At 45.5% G+C, this 21,537-nt stretch overlaps 1 protein-coding gene across 11 annotated transcripts in view; it reads right to left on the bottom strand.

The window, feature by feature from the left end:
- SETDB2 (SET domain bifurcated histone lysine methyltransferase 2) overlaps positions 1 to 21,537 on the bottom strand; it is a 617,221-nt gene that overhangs the window by 254,349 nt on the left and 341,335 nt on the right. For all 11 annotated transcript variants that reach the window (XM_085621901.1, XM_085621902.1, XM_085621904.1 and 8 more), the window contains one exon: positions 16,581 to 16,750. In XM_085621901.1, the coding sequence (XP_085478027.1) occupies positions 16,581 to 16,750 (170 nt within the window). The remainder of the gene's footprint in view (positions 1 to 16,580; positions 16,751 to 21,537) is intronic.

Here is a 21,537-nt window from a genome sequence, read left to right as displayed (position 1 = left end):
GAGTGTGTTTGATCCATCGATGACTGCTGTGTGTCCCGCCCTCAGTCTGGATTCATTCATGGGACCACCTAGGAGACTGGCACTATACACTTGACTCTGTTGTTTTATCAGGTCTCTCATGTTATTGTTTGTTTTCTCATTGGGATTTTACAAGGGGGTACTCACACCTTCATACATAGACATTCTGGGGCCTGGACCGCAACACACGCATTGACCACTCCGTGTGTCCCTGAACACAGCATCCAACCACAACCCAGTGAGCAGGGAATAGCACATGTATTCATCCACCAAACCCTATTCTGATCTAATGATCATCATCTTCACCATTAGAGGCCTCAATAAGCCAGTTAAGAGGAATACAGTGCTGTTCTTATTGAACACTGTGGAGGGGATATCTGCCTCCTTCAGGAGACCCACCTATTGGCTCGCTTAGGCTTAAATCTCGCCTTTACCCCACCATTACTTTTTCTCTAACTCAACCAAGACAGGGAGGTGGCGATTGTTTGCACCCTCCTTTAAGGGAACGGTCAGGGATAAAGTAGCTGAGGTTTGAGGGCGACTGTTGGCAGTTCAGGCTGGACTGTTCCCATGAGGCACAGGGTCAAGACTGATTTGCATATGGCTGGGTTCAAACTGGAATGGCATGGTGAGCAAAAAAACGATGGATTTAGGCCCAGATCTCTGTACTGGGGCGAATGTATGATATTGTTCTGCATTCTGTCCATCAACTGTTGTTGTTGCATTGGTCACCCCGAGCGGGACGGGTATGCTCAGACGTGAGTCCCGTGCTCTCCATGCCACTGGAATCAAGCTATCTTGGCTGAAGAGAGGTGAAACCCCGAAACCGGTCCTAGGATGCTTGTTTCCAGTCCAGGGAGGACCTGGCTTGGCAGTTCGGGCTGGACTGTTCCCATGAGGCACAGGGTCAAGACTGATTTGCATATGACTGGGTTCAAACTGGAATGGCATGGTGAGCAAAAAAACGATGAATTTAGGCCCAGATCTCTGTACTGGGGTGAATGTATGACATTGTTCTGCATTCTGTCCATCAACTGTTGTTTTTGCATTTGTCCCCCCTCAGAATCTGGCGGCAGCTTGAATCAGTGCAGGCCCAATTGTGTGGCTGAGACATGGATAGAGCCGAACACGCCATGCTTCAGCTAAAACATACATTCTACAAGGACCGGGACAAATGAGGGAGGTTTCTGGTGCATAACCTTCAGGCTAAACGCCAGCCAGAGAGGGCCCAACACTTGCTGCCCCTGATGGTGTTGAGATCGCCAACGATGGCCTGATAGCTAAGACATTTTGCGACTTTTATTGTTATATTTCTGGAATAAGCCCATGTAGCAAGGTAGCATATTCCTTACATTGTCCTCAAAAATAACATTCTGGCGGTGGCATTTTGCACACAGTTGCATGCACAACAATGTTGGATTAATTTCTCTGAAACTACTTTGTTTATACATCCAGCTTCGTACAACATTAGCACGATGCCCCGAACATCATGTACTAGGCCTCTCTACGCACTAGGTACAAAAGTCATTCTATCTTCATCCATGGGACGACAGCTCTATCTGCAGATCCATAACATCACTAATCTAGTAGGTACATCGCGAAGGCTGTTTTTATTATAAATAATAGGCATCCCAATAGATTGGAGGGAGGAGACACTTCTGCTGACCCTGAAGGTCCCTGCATTCTGAGAGATCACCACCAACTGGTCTGACATTCCGTGAGGGGTGTCCAACTCGAGACCAAGACGGGGTCCTTCACTCTATCCGCTCATGTAATGGGGTTGGCTTGTCCCATGGCACACTCTAGATACACTTAAAGTAGGGTTCCCATCGTAGGAGTATGTTAGATTGCCGTTTTGCATAAAAGCCAGCATATATTCATTGCTTCAGCACCATGGTAGAATTGTATCTACTGTTTACTCTCTTGGTGCTTATAATTTCCTTTAATTGCTTCTGTCTCCTAATCACTGCAGCTCATGTAATATATGCAAGAATAATGCTGGTTCAATAAATATTACTGAAAACATCCCACTGTGTATTTTCTGTATATTTCTCTGAGAACAAGTAGGCATGAATGACTAAGTGAAAGACTCTGTACTGTTTCCACAATTCCTGAGGGATCAGGGTTGACATGTTCAGTAGTTGCCAGAAACTGCTGGCTACCTAGTAATTTAGGTGGGGGGGGCTTACAGTGACACTGTGAGCTAGCTGGTCCATAGGCCAACATATCCTGTGGGTTTGTCCGCAACCAGTCTAGCCACCAAGCCCTTAGTTTATGTTGTCCAAACAATGCGCATATCCTACTGATTAGTAGGAACTACACAACATTATCAGTCCCTATACGAGGCGCAAGACTTGGAGGAGGCAGACATTATGGCCTACACTACCTGCTTGACTCCTCAAAAAGCCAATCCACGAGATCACCCCATCCGCCTGAAGGAAATTACCTTTGCAGTGTCACAACTGAAGCTGCATAAGTCTCTGGGTCCTGATGGCTTCACCACCCTGTTTTATTAGACCTTCTGCACTACACTAGTCCCAATCCGCACCAGACTTTTTAATTCTTCAGCGGACACAGGTACCCAAACCCGATCTATGCTGGAGGCCTTGATCTCAGTAATCCCCAAGCCTGGAAAGGATGCGTACCAGTGTGGCTCCTACCGGCCCATCTCACTTATAAATGTAGATACCAAACTCTTTACTGGTATTCTAGCTGCCGGACTCAATCCCCCTCATGCCTGGTTTGGTAGATCTTGATCAATCGGGGTTTATCGCCCATAGGCAGTGCAGAGACAACACCAAAAGAATCCTCAATATCACAGACAAAGCCAAGAGGTTGCGAAGAGAGATGATACTCTTGGACGTTGATGCTGAAAAAGCGTTTGGCAGGGTGTATTGGCCATACCTGGAAGCGACCCAGAGCCACTTTGGTTTTCAGAACAGTTTCCGTAGATGGATCCTAAGCAGCTATAGTGATCCCAAGGTGACTAAGTGTAAACGGCAGGCTCTCAACCTGCTTCCCCATTTGCAGGTGAACGCGAGAGATGTCGGCTGTCTCTCCTGTTATTTGCTCTGTATAAGTAGCCCCTGTCGCAAAGGACCGATGTATCACCAGGGTAAGGTTTGATGGCTCGATGCATACCCTCAGTCTATACGTGGATGATGTGTTGGTAGCGCTTGATGATTCCCTACATCACCTGCTGCCCCTATTTGAGGAAACAGGGAGCATTCGTAGGGTGTCAAGCTTTCAGACCAATCTCCAGAAGTCACAAGCACTTATCATTTCCACTGCACCTCACTCAGGAGCAGCTGGCTGCCTTCCACGCCCTGACGTGGGCCCATTCTTTACCTTGATTCACAGATTGATCTGGTGCTTCCGGACATGGTGAACATCAATTATCAGGTTCTGCTGCGTCAGATCAAGGCAGACCTCACACAGTGGTGGCTCTACCGCTCGCTGGCTTGAACGGATTGCTGCCCTCAAGCTCTCCTCAAAGCCCTCTTTTTGTTCCAGGTCTTACCTCTGATGCCTCCAGTGGACATGCTTAAGACCCTTCAGGCTGAATTCAATCGTTTTGCCTAGGATGGGAAATGCTGGCACTTGCATCACAATTTGGAGTATTGATCCCCAGCTAAGGGGGGTGTCTGGGGGTGCCCAACCTGAGTCAGTATTATCAAGACGTAGAGCTCAGTTTCTAACTAGAATGGAATCGCCCCAAAAACAAGAGGCATTGGTGCCTTACGGACTTGGCGATAGCTGGTGATCCTCTTTAGAAAGTGTCCTGGCTCAACCGGAAATAAAGGGCATATTGGTGGACTCCTCCACGGTCACCAGAGCTACTTGGTGGTCTGGGACACGGTGGCCATCCGGAAGGGGCTGACATCCCTTCCATCAACACTGACCCCTATTTTGGGCAACTCTGACTTCACTTTGTGCCTCTAGATGCCGTTTTTGTCTGCTTGGCAGCACACTGGCTGCAGTTCTATAGGGCATCTGTTCGAGGCTACAGAGCCTGTACCATTTGAACAATTGAAAACAGAGTTTGCTCTTCGTGAAACAGAATGCCATTGGTAACTTCAAATCTAATACTAGGTAATGCATCCTTCTAGTCGGACCGGAGAACAGCGACTGCTCACGCCATCTGAAAAGTGGCTCATAACTAAAGATGGCGATAAACGCATCATCTCCGACCTGTGTCTACTTTTGGCTCACTCTGATAGTGGAAAAAAATCGCCAGGTCAGAAAAGATGGGAACATGACTTGGGGCGCACTCTCATGCATAAATAACGGGAAGACAATTATTACAGGGGACGCGAGTATAGAAACTGACATCAAGATTGCTACATATTGGTATCCTACCCCTGAAAGGCTATAGAGGGGTAACCCTACACCAACTGGATGCTGCTGGAGGGGATGTGCAGCAACTTGCACACTGTTGCAACTTTTATCGACATGCCTGAAACTTAGTAGATATTGGGGCGCAGTCTTAAATGATATCAGAACACATCTAGACACACAGTTCCCACGCTTACCTGTTATGACTTACTTAGGCTCCTTAACCCACTGACATTTTCTTTGAAGTCCAAAGGAGACGACACATTTGTTTGGCATTGGGATCAGTGCTTCAAGGGAGTCTCTAATGGGGCACTGACGTAATCTCCACACATGATGCAGATGCATAGAATCCGCTACATTCCAGGTATGGAGAAGTTGACCCTTGCATTGACCAACCAACTAACAGCTCACCCTACGGGGGCCGTACATCATGCTACTCTTCACGAAGTTCAATCAGTTGACATGCCCCAGATACTTACGACTTTTAAACCTGACAGCCCAGGGAGAGGATGCGCCGACGGGGGTGCTACACCCTACGTCGACAAAGTAAGATCTAGGGAACGACTGGCCCAGAGCTTTCACAGCAGTTAAGTAGAGGAGGAAAGGAGGGATTGGTTTCCATACCATTGTGCTTTCTGATATACTGTGCCATGGTGATCACTGTTGGAGAGGAGCCCAAATTATATTGTTTGTTCTGCGTTTTATACTGTAAAACAATAAAACAGATTTAAACCATAAACGTTGATCCGGGAACTTAGTGAGTCTTTTTTTTCAAGGATGATAAAACCGTGTCAGTGCCCGGGAACTGGCAATGGCAGAAACTTTGTGACCGGCACCACAGCAGAAGCCATCAACAGAGCAAACAATACTGAGTGCTGGGGAGAGGCCTTATTTTTAGCTTACGGTTTTACACTGAGTAGGTGGCTTTGCACCCAGAGAACATTCGGCACTGGACCTCCCAATTGAACTTGGCTCAGAAGACCTGGCTTTCCCCTAGTATCTTATGGTGCAGCAAATGGCAGCGGAGTAGACCTGAGAATATGCAACATGGCATGATTAAAGTGTCCAGTATGAGATACTCACTGAGGGAAGATAAAAGGATGCTCTTAGCTATTATATCAACAAAATAGCTACAACAGACATCTGGACTCTTCCAGCATTGGGAAACGGCACTGTTGTGTATCAGATTTTCTAAAGAGGGAAATTTACTTCACAAAGGAGGAAGATCGCTCATACTTGTGTCTGTGCTTTTGTGCCCAAAGGAGGCTCTCTCGTTGAAGAGTTCTCTTTTAGAGAGTGAGCCAAATCTGGGGGGCTCACCATAATGAGATTTTGGTAAAAACAGATTAACCTACCTCTCTAATGGCCTTTGAGTACATCTGTACACACTTACCACAGGTTTTAGAGTGTTGATCCAACTGTATCACACGTAGGCAATGTGTGGGCCTGAAATGATCATCTGCTTGATAAAGGATGGACAGGGATTTAACCTAACATCTTAGTCAGGGACATGAACCACATAGAGGGGCAGATTATCCTGACATAAAGTTGTGGTCCAATAGAGATAAAAACATTCTGAACATCATTGCAACAATGGAGGGAGGTCCATATCCGTGTCTGAAGAATAAAGAAAATGGACCTGATCTCAGGACATGGGGTGATGCTTTATACGGATCCATGTTACCATGTCAGGTGGGGAGACAGATCTGCAGCTAGGGCTACTGTCTCACCACCTAGTGTTATTAGGATGTTATTGCTAGGAAAATGTTCTCTGGCTCCAGTCTGAAGCCTGGAATATGTTCAAAAATGAGAAATCAGAGGGAAAAGAAGCAAGCGAGTAAGGTGGCCGCTGGCGGCTTTGGACTGCTCAGAATGTTAAAGAAGATTCTTCATTTACTCCCACTTACTGTCAGAAGAACAGTAGTCCAGGCACTTATTCTGTCGCACCTGGACTATGCAAACGTTCTGTACCTGGGAGCCCTCTGTCGGCCATTAATAGACTCCAGATCATTCAGAACTATGCAGCACGACTTCTCACCAATTCTGCTAGGTGGATGTCTGCCAAACCCTCTCTTGCATTACTTCACTGGCTGTCGGTTCCCCAAAGGATTCATTTTAAAGCCTTGTGTATTGCTCACAAGGCTCTTTCTAACAAGGCCCCCCCAGTTGTCAGATCTCTTATTCAGTCCTATCGTCCGGCTAGATCCTTGAGATCAGAAAATAAACAGTTCCTATTGAAAAGAAAAATGACAGGTCATAACTGTTGGATTGAAATAAGTGAAACACAGGAGAGTGATCTCCTTATTTTGGGAAAAAGACCCTCACACACCCGACAAGTGGGTGTCTTGCTTCATCATCGGGTCTGCTCCTACTCGGGCCGGCGCTGCAATGCCCGATCAGGCACCCGTGACGGTGCCTACTTAGCGGAGATCTTCATTCCAAGGCCGACGGGTGAAGTGTGAGTGAGGGTCCTAGTGTAGGCGAATGTGGAGTGTAAAGTGAAGTCTAAAATAGGGAAAAATAGTCCAGTCAAAATAGTTTTAATGAAGTTGGCTACTCCCCTAATTAAAATGAGACAATCGCGTATAGTCACTCAATGTTGTGCATTTATACGCTTATAAATTGAGGTCGACATGTTTCTTGCCCTATTATCAAATCGATGGCAATTCCTCAGGACCTTATCAAATACTACCTACACATTTTTTGGTGGTGGTCACCCAACACTGCCAGTGAAAAGCGGCCACCATTACAGCACCCTAAAAAATGTGGGGGTACCTTTAGTATCAACAAGGATTATAAAGTGTTAACCTGTAATGATAAAAACAGGTTAGAACAGTCAGAAACCAAAGCAATACAATGACGTTTCAATAAGGACCAATGCTATTGGTTCAATTCGTGACAGTGCGTCAAACGCATGCAAGGGGCCAATAGGTCCTTATTGAAATGTCTGACTTACTTGGACGTAGAAGCAGCTCCCTGCATTCCAGCAGGGGGTCCGGTTGGTTTCTCTGTTCCTGTTGCTGCCGCTCACTGTACTCCTGCCACTGGTCTCCCCTCGCCGCCGCAGCCTCTTTAAAACTTGGCGCGGCCGCTGTTGGGGGGTGGGGGGGGGACTACATATCCCAGCATCCTGAGGAAGCCGCACACACCTGCCACGCCCGGAGGTGCATAAAAATAGACGAGAGTCCCGGTAGAGCGGGGCTCTGACTTACTTGGACGTAGAAGCAGCTCCCTGCATTCCAGCAGGGGTTCCGGTTGGTTTCTCTGTTCCTGTTGCTGCCGCTCACTGTACTCCTGCCACAGGTCTCCCCTCGCCGCCGCAGCCTCTTTAAAACTTGGCGCGGCCGCTGTTGGGGGGGGACTACATATCCCAGCATCCTGAGGAAGCCGCACACACCTGCCACGCCCGGAGGTGCATAAAAATAGACGAGAGTCCCGGTGGAGCAGGGCTCTGACTTACTTGGACGTAGAAGCAGCTCCCTGCATTCCAGCAGGGGGTCCGGTTGGTTTCTCTGTTCCTGTTGCTGCCGCTCACTGTACTCCTGCCACTGGTCTCCCCTCGCCGCCGCATGCCTCTTTAAAACTTGGCGCGGCCGCTGTTGGGGGGGGACTACATATCCCAGCATCCTGAGGAAGCTGCACACACCTGCCACGCCCGGAGGTGCATAAAAATAGACGAGAGTCCCGGTGGAGCGGGGCTCTGACTTACTTGGACGTAGAAGCAGCTCCCTGCATTCCAGCAGGGGGTCCGGTTGGTTTCTCTGTTCCTGTTGCTGCCGCTCACTGTACTCCTGCCACTGGTCTCCCCTCGCCGCCGCAGCCTCTTTAAAACTTGGCGCGGCCGCTGTTGGGGGGGGGGGTGGGGGGGGGACTACATATCCCAGCATCCTGAGGAAGCCGCACACACCTGCCACGCCCGGAGGTGCATAAAAATAGACGAGAGTCCCGCATCGCGGGAAGCGCGCGGGCAGCGCCGGGCGAAGCCCGGGCAAAGGGCGGGCCGTCTGTGGCCGTCTGTGGCAGGACGAGGCTGGGCTGGGCCAACTGTCTAACATCTGCTACAATGAGAGGTACTATTCCAAGCAAATTACAGTAAAACCAGTAAGCTATGGGGAAAAAGCGTCTCGACTTTGTAAAACCTAATGGTGGGGAAGTGGCGACATTGGATTCGTACCTGGTGAAGGTCTCAACATTGATAAACGACGAAATTGAAAGAACTGAACGAAGGCTTTTGTTGGACCCAAGTTGCACTGTTGATCCCATGGGTGGAGATAGGGCAGAAGGTACTACTCCCCTGTTATCAACTATATCGCCAGGTATTCCCCGGGATCTTATTAGTCAGGTTGATTCATCTAGTCTGCCCCAGGAAAATTGTGATCAATCCCAGGTTGAACATTGTCGCGGGGCCTCGGAAGAGGAGGAGGGGTACGAGACAACCCTCTCTGACAACACGTTTACCCCTCCTATGCAGGATGCAAGCGGCCCCTTTAACGCTGGCTGTCTCGTCTCGGCCGAGGAGACTCCCCCTGTGACGTCATCCTTTGTACCCCAATCAGCGGCAGGCAGCCCCTGTAAGGCGGAAGTCCGGGAGACCATCAGCGCGAAAGCCCACGGAGAGGAGCGAAGAGCGTGAGCAGAGGAGAGAGAGGCGAACCACGGAGATCGAGAGATGGAGGTCGGCACTGGAGGAGAGCGAGGACCGAAGGAGGTGGAGGAGCACGAGGCGACTACCGGAGGAAGAGACGCGGAGGTCTGGACCGGAGGACCCGAGAGAACTACAGAGCCTGGAGGCCACCTACACGGCGTCTCGCCCTGCCACGCGCCTGGAGGAGCGTGGCTGGGAAAGGTACGGGGCCGAATCCTGGGCTTACTATCACCACGGGGAGGGAGATAGCTGTCTTGGGGTGGGTTATCCGGGGAGGTCACGGGACTTTACCTCGCATTGGTTGTGGGAGTAGAAGGACTCGACTCACCCACAGAGCTCCTCTTGATCCACGTGTGATTTTGGTGGTGGTCCCCGGTGACTCCTCACTATCCCCCCCCCCTCACAACCCTCAAAGGACAAGAACAGACCCCTAAATATTTGCTCTCCCTTCTTTACATGTCCACGGAGGCCTCCGTTTAAGAGGGACCCCGGACAAGGAAGAAGACCACAGCGCGCCTGTCTACCCCAGGAGGAGGAGGAAGAGGAGAGAGACTGAACTAGTGCTTGTGAACTTTAAATAAAACCCCCTAAACTTCGTATATCGTCTAGCCGTATTCTTGATCTATACACAGGGAATACACGGTGAAGGCGACAAACATTCTCCTGATTGTAATAGAGATGTATTGTTTATCTCCTTTGCCTATATTGAGACGACGTACTAGGGCTGGTGGGCTGGGTCCCTCCAGTAAAGTTATACAACAGAAGAGAGGTCGGGCTTCAAAAACTATACCCAAACCATCTAACCAACCACCCTTAAATATTCATCCTTCTTTAGAGGATTTATCTAGTTCACTTTGGGTAATTTTTAAAGAGAAACTAGATACTGCCTTGGTCCCTATCATGACTAGATTGACCTCCATAGAAGATAAGGTGTCCGCTCTAGAGCGGAATATTGGGATAGTATCCCAAACTATCCCCTCCCTTATACGATCTATGCCAGGCTCACAGGAGTCTGATAGGCAACCAACTACTAAAAAGAGACAGGCGGAAAACAAGAAAATACCTTCAAGTCATTCTATTCCAGGTGTTCCTCTTAACAATGAGGGTCCAACCACCATGATAATAGATCTTGAACCAACTACTAGTGACAGGATAATATCAGAGAATGTGGTTTCACTTGCTAATTCTGTGACAGATGGGAATGTCTCGGCAGTTAATCATAAATCACTAATAGAGAGAGAACCATTTCAGTTTATCTCAGAGGCTTTCCCCTTGGTACTTGTTTTGGCCAATGCTCCATCTTTGGGCCCAGGTCAGGTGGAAACAACATCTACTCTTATTAATAAAGCAATGCATTGGTTAACTAATAACATGAGGATATCCATAGGGGGTAGGCAACAATTAGCAAGTGAAATTATAATGGCTAGAAGGGTGACATGGCTTGGTAATCAAAAGAAATGTTTTAAGGGCGATTGTATAGCTATACATTTTTCTAGCCCCCATGTGTTGACAAACGTGTTGGGCAATTTATTTCCCCCACAACATAGGGAGTCGATGATAAAACCTTTGACATTGGACTTATTTTATGGAGAATCTGGACGTGCAAAAAGTTTTTGTAGGTTTCGGGTGAAACATCTGCATACATATACTCCAAATGGGAGGAGAACTGTACCTTCGTGGGATGGAATAAGTACAAGGAACAGGTTTGGGGCTCTTACTGATATGAAAGACTGTGATTGACTTCAGGATGATCAAACAAAATTCAAAGGTAATAATCTCCTGAGCAATGGTGTTGCTACCCACTGGGCCCAGGGTAACAGTGCCATTTGTCAAGATCTTATCATATCTCCCCGCCACCCAGTATGCCAGTCAGTTAATTTGGGGATAATTCATGATGCTAAGCCCCCCCTAGGGTCAAACCATAAATATAGTATGAATGAGGGATGTAGTACAATGATTAGCACCATGTTAAAACCCCAATTTCCCAAGCTTAATATACCTAATCAAATTTTATTGGAGGAGTGTGACATAAAGGGAGGAATGGAGAGCCCCTCTAATTTGAGTACCCCTTCACAAAGAATGGAAGACCTAACCCTGCTCTCGTGGAACATTGCGGGCTTGGGCAATAAGGTTGAGTCTCCAGAGTGGTGTAGTTTCATAGACCAACACGATATTAATATCTTTCAGGAGACTTGGTCTACTACTTCTATATTTCGCTTGAGATATCTCAACTTCTATGTTCCAGCCACAAAAAAACTGAAGGGCCGGCCTGCAGGGGGATTGGTGATCTGGGTTCGACAGAGCTTGCGATGTAAGGTTGCACAGGCTGGGTTCAGGGTAAAGGATATCCTGATGATTGAACTAGAATGGCCCAATGGCCACAGGGTGGCCATTCTTAATGTTTATGCCAGGGGGATAATAGGGGGGCATAGCCCAGAGGTAATTGCAGCCCTTGATACTAGGCTAGGAGCTCTTTCAGAGCAGATTTTTATTATAGTAGGAGGGGATTTTAATACCACCTACGAACCACTAGGCCTAGAGGATCAGGACCTCTCAGAGGAGCAGGACCTTAGATGGGGAGTACCTAAATTGGAAATTCCCGCAATAAAAAGATGGACCTCTACAGCTATCCAACTAAAAGCGTTATGTCTAGAAAGAGGTCTTAGAGCAGCAAACGGGAGAACTCCCTCAGATATTCAGGGAGCCAATACGTTTGACAATGGAAGGAATAGTAGTCGTATTGATTATCTCCTGGTGGATCTAAGGATATGGCACTGTCTAATAGACATGGTCATTGAAACCCGGTTGGAAAGTGACCATAGCCCCCTTTGTTCGAAATTTCAAGTTCAAAAGGGGGTTAGAGCTGAATCCATAAGAGAAGGGCTAGTCACGTTAGATATAGTTGCTTCCAACAACCTGCGCCGGGTTAAGTGGAATAAATTCATTGAGGATCCAGGAAAAATGGATGCGCTCAAAGCGGAGGTTGCGGGTGAACTGGCCCGACTCAAGATCCAAAGTAGTGACCCAGGCTTTCCGACCATTATGATAGAGACACATTCTTCTCTCTTTTCTAGACTCAAAACTTTTTTTTTGAGGGTTTGGAATCCAGGAAAAAGAGGCGCTGAGCCAATAAAGGCTAAGTGGTATAACATACACTGTAAGTCTGCTCGTCAAAAACTAAGTTTAGAATTAAGGACAAGGAACCCCATTAAAGTAAGAGAGGCAAGAGATCAATACAGATCTGCTCAATTAGTGGCGAAAAAACAATGGGATGAGGAGAGGTGGCGGGATTTGAAACATGCTTGTGCAGCTAAGGACTCCAAGCAGTTTTGGAATATCATAAAATGGGACAGAGGCGGATATGCGGAACCTCCCCATAATAATGATGCCCAGACCCAATGGTTAGATTTTTTTAAACCCCAATATGCTCATAGCCCAGGTGAGGAGGAGTGTTCATTACCACTGGAATTTTTTTATCAAACCCAGATTTTCACCATCAATGATGTTAGCTTGGCATTGGATTGTGTGACAGGGGGTAGAGCCCCAGGCATGGATTGTATTCCGGCTAATGTGTTTTTTAAGTGACAGACCATCTTGGTGTCAATATTTTGTACTTTTAGCTAATGCTGTGGCCAGGGGCGCTCCAATTCCAATGTCTTGGAAGGGAGCAGAAATAATCCCGTTTTTTAAGAAAGGCGATAAATCCCTCCCAAGTAACTATAGACCCATTAGTCTTATAGATTCAGCGCAAAAACTGATGGGTCGACTAGTTCAAAATAAAGTGCAGTCTTGGATTGAGGAAAACACAATTTTATCCCCACATCAAGCCGGCTTTCGTCCTTGTACTAGTTCCGTAGACCAGGTCTTTTATTTTATTATGCTTTATTGGAGGAATGTGGTTTTAACCGAAGGGTCGCTTTATGCAGTCTTTGTAGACCTAAAATCGGCCTTTGACTTGGTTCCCCGTTGCAAACTCTGGAGAGTCCTTGATGAACTGGGGATGGCCCCAGAGTTATTGACTATTCTCGTCCGCTTGCATGAGGGTAATTTTGCTAGAATCAGATGGGGGGCACAGGGGGAGGTCACGGACACATTCCCCGTCGAGCGTGGTGTGCGGCAGGGTTGTGTCCTGGCCCCCACCCTATTTTCACTATACATAAATGGAATAGTTAGCCATCTATGTAGTTCCCCCACTGATGCCCCTGTAATAGCTGGGGAACATGTACCTGTCCTCATGTTTGCGGATGACACGATGATTATTTCAAGGACTCCGAGCGGGCTACAGAAGGCAGTTAATGCCTTTGGGGATTTTTGTCAGAAGCATGGACTTGAGATTAACACATCGAAAACAAAGTTCATGTCCCTTAATCCACACAAATCTTTTAAAGGTAGTATTATTTTAAATAATACTCCCCTAAAGCAAGTAGAGGCTTTTACAAACTTGGGTATTTTACTTCAGAGTAATATGTGCTGGAAACGACATCTGGATATGGCAATTTTAAAATTCCACCAGCATGCGGGCATTTTATTGTCCAAACACAAATCTTCTTTCACTAAACCAATCACCCCTGCATTGGAGGTATATAACATGAAAGTGTTGAGTGCCACCCTGTATGGGTCCGAATTATGGGGGTTTAACAACTTGAGCCAATTATCTAAAGCAGAGAATAAAATCTTACGTAGTTTAGTTGGCGTCCCCCAAAGTACTCCTACCGTCCCTCTTTTATTCGATTTAGGTAGGAAAAACGTGGTTGATACTGTGAGGTTGCGCCCTCTTTTATACTGGAGGCGAATTTGGACTACACCTGAACTCTCACATTATGCTCATGCTTTAAAGGGTGTAATTTTGGCAGACCGATTTCACAAAATTTATTGGCTCAGAGAGATCAGGTCACTTATAATAATATTAGACCTTATTTCTCTATGGGAAGCACCGGATTTATCATCTTTCCCATCAAAAAAGCAATTAAAAGCCACATATTGGGAAATGGTCTGTTCTTTTTTTTTTTTTTTGAAACCGTTTATTGCAGTTTGAAAAAGTTACAGGTATGGGCCTACAACCACTCGGCCGGCCGCTAGAGTGACAAAAGCATATTGCATACATACAGTAAGAGTCTCTTGGCAGTGCAGCTTCGCAAAACAGGAGAAATCAATGTTGCAGGCCGCATAGCTCCATGCCCACAGTACGGTTCCCTTTTATCAAAACAAAACAACACAAAAAACCACACCCGCAAGGCAACCCGCGATCCAAAGTGACAGCACGTGCTCCATAAGTGGGGGATCCCAACCCGCAGCAGAACTCTGGAGAGGGGAATGGGAATAGATCAGGGACTGGGGGACCGCGTGCCCAAGGCCAAGGGAGGGGGGCCATCTAGGGAGACGGAGCAGGCGAGGCAGCCGGTAGCTGTGGCGGCTCACAAATACCCCCGCGGTAGGCGTTCCAGGGGCCCCAGATTTTCACCCACGCCCCAGGCTTACCCCTCGCCACATACACCACCTTTTCACGAAACATACACCAATCCATATGTTCTTTCCAGGCCAACACCGCAGGGGGCCTCTGGGATCCCCACAATTGAGCAATGTCACGCTTAGCTATCATGTATCCCAGAGTCACCCACCGCGTCTGCGGGACCGAATAGTCATTCGGTTCCCATACATTCAGCAAGCATCTCCTCGCTTCAGGCAGCAGCGCAACACGCGTCACCACACGCAGGACCTCATGCACACCACGCCAGAATCGCTCCACCCTCGGGCACTCCCACAGTATATGCATGAAAGTCGCCAACGCACCACAGCCACGCTTACACATTCCGTCACCAGCAAAACCCATACGCAGAAGCCTTGGCCCCGTCACGTAAACCCGGTGAAGGATCTTGAGCTGGACGAAACGAAGGCGAGCCGGGATGGCCACCTCTTTCGGAGAGGCCACCGCGGAAATCCAATCCTCATCGTCCAGCTCCAGCCCGTCGGCAACCCAAGCCTCGCGGAGACTAGTCAGCAGGCACGATCTATCGTTGATCAGTTTTTTGTATATGAGGGAGATCGTGCTGTCCGGGACATGGCCATCTAGGACTCTGTCCTCCAGGGGGGAAGACTCCGGAATGGATGCGACATCCGGGAAGACGGAGCCCAGGGGAAATGGTCTTTTCAACATTTTATCTTGCCAATATGAACACTAACCTCACAGGCCGTTTTTTAAAATTTAAGTCTAGACCATGGTGTGAAACTTACTGGGATATTATTGAGAGTCCCTTAGATCGTAAACTGTTTTTTCAGTTTAGGGCAGGTTCTCTGCCAGTCAAAGCTTTTACATGTAAATGGGTGCAACCCCCAGATGATAAATGTATCAAGTGTCTGGATATGGCTGCGACAATTGTCCACTTATTTTTTGTATGCCCCCTTTATATTGGCCCAAGACGTAAGTGGTTGAAACCCATTTGTTCAAACATGGGTACACGACGGTATATTGAAGCCATGAGGATATTGGTATGGCTGTAGCAAAATTTTTAAGAGGGGCCTGGTTTATACGCACACGTTTTGCACAATTCCCAGTTGCTAGTTAAACGAATGTATGATGATTTTAATATCGCTGGCTTTTTAGGAAATATTTTTTAGTGGTCATATATGAATTTTATTATGAACTAATCGACAATTATGAACAGTATTTAATAACCTTTTATCTTGTGTAAAGTCTTGTACTATTTAATTGTCTTGTGATATATGTATTGTTTGTGCTTTTATGTCATATCGTCGAATAAAGCTATTTCCAAGGTATAGGAGTTCTCCTTATTAAGAGAAGCCCGTGCTCAGCACACAGCCTTTATGCATCTGCATGGTGGCCTCAGAGATTGGTGCTGGCAGAAGGGAGCAGTACATTTTATTATCCGCTCACCAAAATGCGCAGTAAAATTGTGCAGTAAATTCCAGTAAGCTCACCAAATTGCGCAGTAAAATTGCGCAGAAAATTCCAGTAATTTTGTTTCACACCATTTATCTGCCACACATTACCCACCCAATCGCCAATTAGCGATCACTAGGGTGTTTGCCCCATTGTTCATTAATGTGACTGCATGAAAGAAGACCTGGGTGTGAGGAGCCTGGAAATATGATTACGTTTTCCTTAAGAGGACCAAGGTCACAATGTTAGTAAAATAAGTACATTGTGGAGTAAGCCTTTTAAGAGCAACTGCATTCAAAGTAGAAAGTGATAGTGAACTGTTTTGGTCTGCACTTAGCAGGCGACTATTCATTTTTGTGAGCATGCAGAAAGATTTTCAGCATAGAGTTTTGTCCCATTGGCATATGCGATCCAGCTACTTCAGTCCTGGTACACAATAAAGCACTGCACACCTGTTTGTGATTTGCTATGGAAAAAGTACATCCAAAGCAGTTTTGTACATATCATTTTAGGTGTTAATCAGTACAAAGCCTGCACTTACTTTACAAATCTGAGGTCAAATGTATACATATTTTGTACATCTGGCTTTAGGAGCTTTTGTTATGCAATGAGTACAACTGAATCCCCCCGCAATCTTCACCACAAAAATGCACTACACTCAGAAGGCATGCAATTTGTTTTTACCTGCATAAGTACAAACAAATGTACCACTGTCAAGGTCATCTACACAGCGGACGCCCCAGCCCTTGTCTTCCGTTTTAAACACTTGGAGTCGTACTTGAAGGCCATGCTGCACTACTCTGTTTTGGCAGGCAAGATGGTCACATGTACAAGACATACTGCATTCAAAAATGCTGTTAATGAAAATATACATACATGAGATTACTTGAAAGACATCCAAGAACATAAATTACAAATATTTGTACGATGTAAAGCTGAGTAAAACAGAAAAAGAATTGTATCAACATTCACAGTGGAAATGAATTTGCTCATGACAAACTCACATACGTGATGACCGTCTTATCAAATGTTAAGCCCTTTCTATTTCAATTTCTGCGACCCACTATGAAAGTGACACACCTTCAACAACACAACTTCTCATGCTCCATTCAAGGGAAAATAATGTTAGTACTTTATTTTCCAATTTCAAGGAGTTTTATATGCACGATGACGGTCTTGGAATTTATAAGTGGGAAATACTTCATTGTAACAATACATGCAAAACTTAAGTGCTACAGGTTCAGTAGCAGGATATACATGTAAGGTCTGAAAATTCCCCACATTCATACAAAATAATGACTTGGAGGTCTGTAGACGCCATCTGAAATGAAATGCTAAAGCGAGTTCTTCTCTAACAGAGGGTAGATAAGCAGAGAAGAGTTTCAAGTTCATGGCTGTAGTGAGACTAATGATCCTAGTAACAAAAAAAAAAATCCCCATGGGGGTGGGGCATATATAGTAAGATGATATGATCTTGCAGATCCTTACAATCCGCCATTTACCTTTTAAAACAATTTTTTTTTTTTTTTTAGAGTTTTTTATAGCGCGAACTTTTGTACACTGGAGTAGAAGAAAAGATCATCTATGGGATACAACCATACAAGAGCCCCTTTCTGAGCACTGTAGAAAACAGGTCACTGGCCTGAAAGTCGCCAAGCCGGGTGTTGCAGGGATCAGGGAGGGGATGGAAGCTGATGTGGACAAACACTGTGGCTCTAGATTGAAGACGGCAGCGATACAATGGTGTAACCCTGCTGGTGGCAAGAACAGTGACCAAGTGCAGACCTGGAGGATTCAGAGGTAAACCCTGTTCTCCAATGACCTTTACAGAGTTCCAGGGAAGAGCCAAAGTCCTCTCTCGCTCTGCCAATGATCATTAAGCACTTGTAAATATGATAGAAGGAATCAAAAATACCCGAGAGCGTAAAACTACTGAAGAGTGCATTTCCAGATCTGGACGACTGGGACTGGGACTGCCAGATACAACAGGTGCATAGATTACCTTCTGTTGGTAACAACTCGGCAGATTGCCGCTTCCCTTGGCCTTTCCTCATCTTATTCGGAAACTATCTTTTACATCAAGCAGTCTCCATTAAAGCCCGTCCTACTGCCCCCATTAGGGTGGGATCTTACTCTTATCTTCTGCAAGTCGAATCTGTGCAAGCACATCATGGACAGACGAGGGAAACTGCGTCAGTTGATAGACCCTTTAAAAGCAGCAGGAGTGCAGGTTTTCCTACAAGAGTTGGCTCGTCTGAAAATCATTAAAAATGGGCAAGTTAATTTAGTGCATACTGAGCATGCTGCTCAGCAAGTTTTGGCAAAGTTGCAGTCAGGAACTTTATAATATGGACTTTTTGGTATAACCCTTTCTTTTTACTTTAATGATATTATAAGTGAAACTACAAAGTACGGTCAGGGAAAGGAGAAAATTGATATTTAGGGGGTTGTACTCATAGCAAATAACACACTGTCATGCTGAAGATTATAGTGTTGGCTTTATTGGATAGGGTTCCCTTTATTATTAGCCTTGCCCTTGATATTAGAGGGATTCCCCCACTGAGCTATGATTGACACAACTCTGTTTCTCCCTCTTTCCTCAACTCTTGACTTTTCTATATATTTATTCGGCTAAACAGACTTTGCTGAGTTTCGCGGTGCAGTGGGTGGGTGGGTGAGATGGTTCTCAGGGTGCTGATGCTCTCAGTAGCTGTCTCATCAACTACAGCAGGGAGGGGGTGATTCTTTTCATATGACACAGGGTGGGGTCTGGGTGGGTTAGTTTTGGGATGATGGGTGGGTGCTGGTTCAAGGGGTTGGGTAAAAGCAAAGGGAGTATACTAACGGCAAGGCAGAGAGCAGGTACTAAGCTGTTTATGTGCTGGGGTGGCACTAGGATTCAGGTCTATAATACGTGTATTATACTAAAAAAGGATTACTTCTATGTATGGGAAACTCTTTGTATTGGGTCATATTGTGTTCAACCTATGATGGCTTATGGCGCTACTTAAATGTTTATGTTGGAACGTCTCTGGTTTGAATGCTGCTAGTAAATGCAGACTTGTCGGGGAAGAGTTAAATCTAGATTAACCACACTTAGTATTCTTATCAGAAACGCATTTAGCCCATAAAGATAGTAGAATTTTTAACAAATTGAAATATCATATCGTTGTCTGTACATCACAAAATCTTTCAATTACAGGAACTGCTATTCTTGCAAGCAAAACACTTATGTACACAACACTTAGAGTCCTAGCGGACCCAAGAGAGAGGTGGGTAATAGCTCAGATTTTTTTTTGTATGTGAAATATGTTTTAGTTAATTTGTATGGCCCAAACGTTGTCGACCCAGAGATTTTCAAAGAGCTAATGTTAACCTTACTGGAATTACAGGGAGTGCTGATAATTATGGAAGATTTTAACTGTGTGATGGACTACTCTATTGATTGCACTAGTCAGCGCACTGCCGTTAGAATGCCCAAAGTTAGGGCAGCGATTCTGGAATTAGCACGCATACATAATCATAGGGATAAATGGAGAACGCTATATCCTGGTCTCTCAGGTTTTACTTACTATTCGTGCCCACACAGGCAGTATTCCAGGATCGATATGGTGTGAGCTCATGATCAAATTCTTAAGACAGCAAGGATCGAGATGTGTCCTAAAATTACTTTGGACCATAACCCTCTGAATCTTAGCTTTCAAACTTGTCCGACAATCAAAACTAGACGCTCCTCTTTCCCTCGATACTTATTGTCAGATAATCAGTATACTCTACATATGGAAGGACTCATGTTAGAATTTCTCCAAAACAATATTAACTCTACAAATTTTTGTAATCTCTGGGATTCAATGAAAGCTTATATCAGAGGTATTAATCAACAGTTTATCTGGCGAGAGAATAAAACTAAAGAGGCTGCAATTAAAACTGCTTGTGAGCTACTTGCCAATTTGGAAAGATCTCACGCTATTGCTGTTAAAGATAATGAACCGAGCCAACTTCAGATCTACTCTGATCTGGTCTCAGCTCGAGCTTTAGTTGGTCGCTCTTTAAGGGAGAAAGTCGCTGCAAACTACAATAAACTCCGATCCTCGCAATATGAATATGGTGAACAGGTGGGGAAGATATTAGCTTATCAACTGGCCGACACAAAAGCTAAAAACTCAATTAAGGCAATTAAATGGACAGATAATACGCTTCTTACAGGGACCAACTTGATCCTCAAACAGTTTACAAGATACTATGAGACAATATATGCAGAATCTGATTCGATAAATACTGAGTAAATCTCTAAGTATTTAGGCAAAGCAGCTCTTCCCTCCTTACAGGAGGAGGCTGTTTTGCAACTGACCTCTGAAGTCTCTCAGGAGGAAATACTTTGTCGGCAATGCCACTTGGTAAGGCTGCGGGAGATGATTCTATACCAATGGAATTTTATAAACGGTTTAAGAACATTGTGATACCTGTGTTTGCTAAGGTCATACAAGAGATCGGCATCACAGGGACTACTCCTCCAACATGGGATATCTCTAATATTGTTTTTTTCTTAAAAACGGGCAAACCTACTGATGAATGCGATTCGTACTGGCTATTTCGCTCATAAACATGGATGCCAAACTTTATGCCAAAGTGTTCGCTAACCGTCTGGCACCCTTGATGCCGGGTCTTGTCTCAGGACAGCAACATGGCTTTATAGCGGGCCGAGGAACTACAGTGCATACTAACACTGCAATCATGGCCATTGATTATGCTAATCACACTGGGAGCAACTTGGGCATGATACTTTTAGACATGGAAAAGGCTTTTGACCACGTAGCTTGGGGTTGTTTATGGTCTACTCTTACTGCGTTTGGAATAACTGTCAGATTCCTTACGTGGGTCCGAGCCTTATATTGTACACTGCAGGCTAAACTGTGCTGTTTTGGCACTCAATCTATGCCCTTTTGTATATATAGAGGGACACGGCAGGGCTGTACCATGTCCCCACTTCAGTTCACTCTTTACATTGAGACTCTAATACGAACTTTGATGATCAATGATAAAATGATACCACTATGCTCTGGAACATCCGCTCTTAAGGTTACAGCTTACGCAGAAGACATCACGATCTTCACAGCTGATCCAGCAGCCTCTCTAGAAATTATTAAGGAAGAGGCATACATTTTTGGCTCATTCTCTGGTTATAAACTAAATACCAGTAAGACATTAGTGATTGTTAACTTTACACCTGCTAGACCCATACCAGGGTTATGTCAAGCAGCAACCTATCTCGGCGTGCGTATTACTTCAGAAATACAAAATATATTTAATTTGAATTATGAATCAATGTTACAGGAAACTATTAAAAAGCCCCCATTAGCATGATTGGTAGATGCAACATAATAAGGATGACGATTCTACCTACATTTTTATACTTATTCCGAGGTATTCCTTTAAGAGTTCCTAATTCTTTTTTCAAAAAAATCGACGGTATAATAAGTAGCTTTATTTGGGGCTACAAGCGGGCGATTAAATTTATAAAACATCCTTATATCCAAGGTGGGCTCCAACTACCGGATTTTAAGCTTTATTTCTGGGCTTCTTTTTCAGGGCGCTTCCATAGTCTTTTGGTAAATAACAAGCAAGATTTCTACCATCAGTT

The sequence above is a fragment of the Triturus cristatus genome, chromosome 8 (genome assembly GCF_964204655.1).
Source record: "Triturus cristatus chromosome 8, aTriCri1.1, whole genome shotgun sequence".
NCBI lineage: Eukaryota > Metazoa > Chordata > Amphibia > Caudata > Salamandridae > Triturus > Triturus cristatus.
Note: the sequence above shows the minus strand (reverse complement) of the source record. Positions and strands in the feature narration are given on the sequence as shown.